General features: G+C 41.4%; 1 protein-coding gene across 1 annotated transcript in view; it reads right to left on the bottom strand.

The window, feature by feature from the left end:
* Positions 1–2,500, bottom strand: part of LOC138044659 (adhesion G-protein coupled receptor D1-like) — an 18,580-nt gene that overhangs the window by 14,250 nt on the left and 1,830 nt on the right. Inside the window, exon 2 of the mRNA XM_068891120.1 lies at positions 1–23. This exon is cut by the window's left edge and continues 59 nt beyond it. Within this exon, the coding sequence (XP_068747221.1) occupies positions 1–23 (23 nt within the window). The remainder of the gene's footprint in view (positions 24–2,500) is intronic.

The raw sequence follows: 2,500 nt of genomic DNA, 5'->3' as shown, positions 1-2,500 counted from the left end.
GCTGACAAAAACTGCAGGTATCCCTGAAATGGAGAGAAGTGTGATATTAATACACCCTTGTCGTTTCTGCCATAAGTTTCGACACAGCTTCAGTGCTGTTGACGACCAACAACAAGTGGCATAGAGCGTTTGGTATTTCGTAGCTACAGACATAGTAATCTAACCTCAAGATCTAGATGTGTAGGCACAAGCCGTTAGACGTATCAGTGGTTTTGTACGGGGCAGAAACAAAGCAAAAAACAAATCCACATAGAGAGATATCTCGGGAGGATCTTCCGAGTAAAGTGGCAGTAGAAGTAAAAACAATGTAGAAATCTGGAGCAGGACCCAGCAGGAAGAACTTTGCACTTAAGTGAGAAGGACAAGATGATGGCGTACATAGTTTGGATGAGCAAAACAAGCAAGTGGATGCTACACTAGAATGCTGGGAACGGCCCTGAACGTGCATAGGCAACAACAAATAACTAATCAGGAACTCTACGGGAGTCTCCCAAGAGTCTGTGAAACAATCCGTATGAGAAGGCTAAGACTAGTTGGTCATTGTGCCCCTCACAATGAAGAAACCACAGGTAGCCCAATCTCAATATATGAGGATCTGTACTGTACTATGTTATGCAAGAGTAGAAATATATCGTCCGTAGATCACGGAGAAGCAAGACACTGGCCTTCATCAAATGGTTGTAGCGCGGCCGGAAGAAAAAGTGAGAAGAAAATTTCTAGCCAGATATTAAGGATTAGCCCTGGCTACCGTCAGTCAGTCAGTCAGTCAGTCGGCGAGCGAGCGAGCGAGCGAGCGAGTGAGTGAGTGAGTGAGTGAGTTAGTAAGTGAGTGAGTGAGTGAGTGAGTGAGTGAGTGAGTGAGTGAGTGAGTGAGTGAGTGAGTGAGTGAGTGAGTGAGTGAGTGAGTGAGCGAGCGAGCGAGGGAGTGAGTGAGAGAGTGAGTGAGAGAGCGAGGAAGTGAGTGAGTAAACAGTAAACAGTAAACAGTAAATCTTTATTGCGCCTTACTCTCCAAAGGGAGGTATCGGTCTCGTTACAATAAAGGTGATGATATCTACTAGAATAACTAATTAACTACAACTATCATACAATTACTTGTAATACAATTAATATAAAATTATTTTAATTATTTTGCATTTAGGAAGTCTTTTCACTTCTGAAACATTAAATATGTGTATTTACCTACTATCTTTGAAGTGCTTTCGTTTTCTAGGGTAAGTAAATACCGTATTTTATCCTCATCATTACGGCTTTTGAAAACAACATCGTGTTTTGAAAGGAGAGAATGGAGGTCATTTCTAATGTTATCGTACCCTGGACAATACATCAAGAAGTGCCGCTCGTCTTCTATATAGCCTCTATTGCAGACTAGACACGTTCTTCCATCTACTGGGATTGGTGCACCTCTATTTTCGTATTTCCCAGTCTGTATTCGCAAGCTATGAACCCCCAGACGCAATTTTGTCATACTTATTCTATGTGCTGGGTTTCTGATAGTTTTGAGATAGTCTTCCAATTGGTAGTCGAATTTGACTTCTTTGTGTGTAACTTTCTCTCTTGAGCCTTCGGAAGCGTTGTTGCGAGCCTTCAGCCAATTTCGAATGTAGTCCTTTTTAAGCTGTTTCTTTATGGAGGAACGAGCATTCTTAATGTGTAGTTGGCTTGATGTATTGCCTGTAGAGTGCATTCGTATAGTTTCGTCATCATTTAATACATCAAAAAATTGGCTGTGATTTTTTGCGTGATGAAAGGCTTCCTTTAATAGAGGGTTGACTGTTTTATGCTGTAATCTAAGCGAGTAACTAAATATTGAAGCTTTTATGTCTATACTTAAAGGGTACCGTCCAAGTTCTGCCCTACAGGCAATGTTTTCTGTGTACCATGGGGTATTTAGTGTTTGTTTACAGAACTTGATATGGACTTGTTCGATAGTGCTTTTGTCAAAATGGGTCTTATATGATAATAGCTCCGGTCCCCATATTTCGCATCCATATAGTAGTATAGGTTTGACAAGGGCATCAAAAAGCTTATTCTTAATTGTAATTGTGGTCGTATCCGAATTGGAGAGCAATCGTTTCACTGTCGCAAGAACTTTATAAGCTTTTTTGCTAAGGATGTCTCTTGCGTAGGTATAGCGACCAGATGAGGTCATTTCTATCCCCAAATATGTGAGTGAGTGAGTGAGTGAGAGAGAGAGAGAGCGAGAGAGTGGGCGAGCGAGCAAGCAAGCAATGGAGGAAAATGTGCGCACGGCTCAGCGTATGTTAATATTGGATTAAGAAGATAATAATGATGATGATGATGAAAAATTTTATTTTCGATGTAGACTCGTAGATACTCGAAAAAATCCGAGTGCTTCTTTGCAGGAGTCGAATCTATACCCACAACCTTCCGATTACTAGTTCGGATTCTCTACCACCGAGCTACAAAAGACCGTGGGAGCCAAACCATTAAAGCATCCGAACTCGTAACCGGAAAATCGTAGGTTAGACTCTGCAAA

Source organism: Montipora capricornis, chromosome 4, assembly GCF_036669925.1.
Source record: "Montipora capricornis isolate CH-2021 chromosome 4, ASM3666992v2, whole genome shotgun sequence".
Classification (NCBI taxonomy): domain Eukaryota; kingdom Metazoa; phylum Cnidaria; class Anthozoa; order Scleractinia; family Acroporidae; genus Montipora; species Montipora capricornis.
Note: the sequence above shows the minus strand (reverse complement) of the source record. Positions and strands in the feature narration are given on the sequence as shown.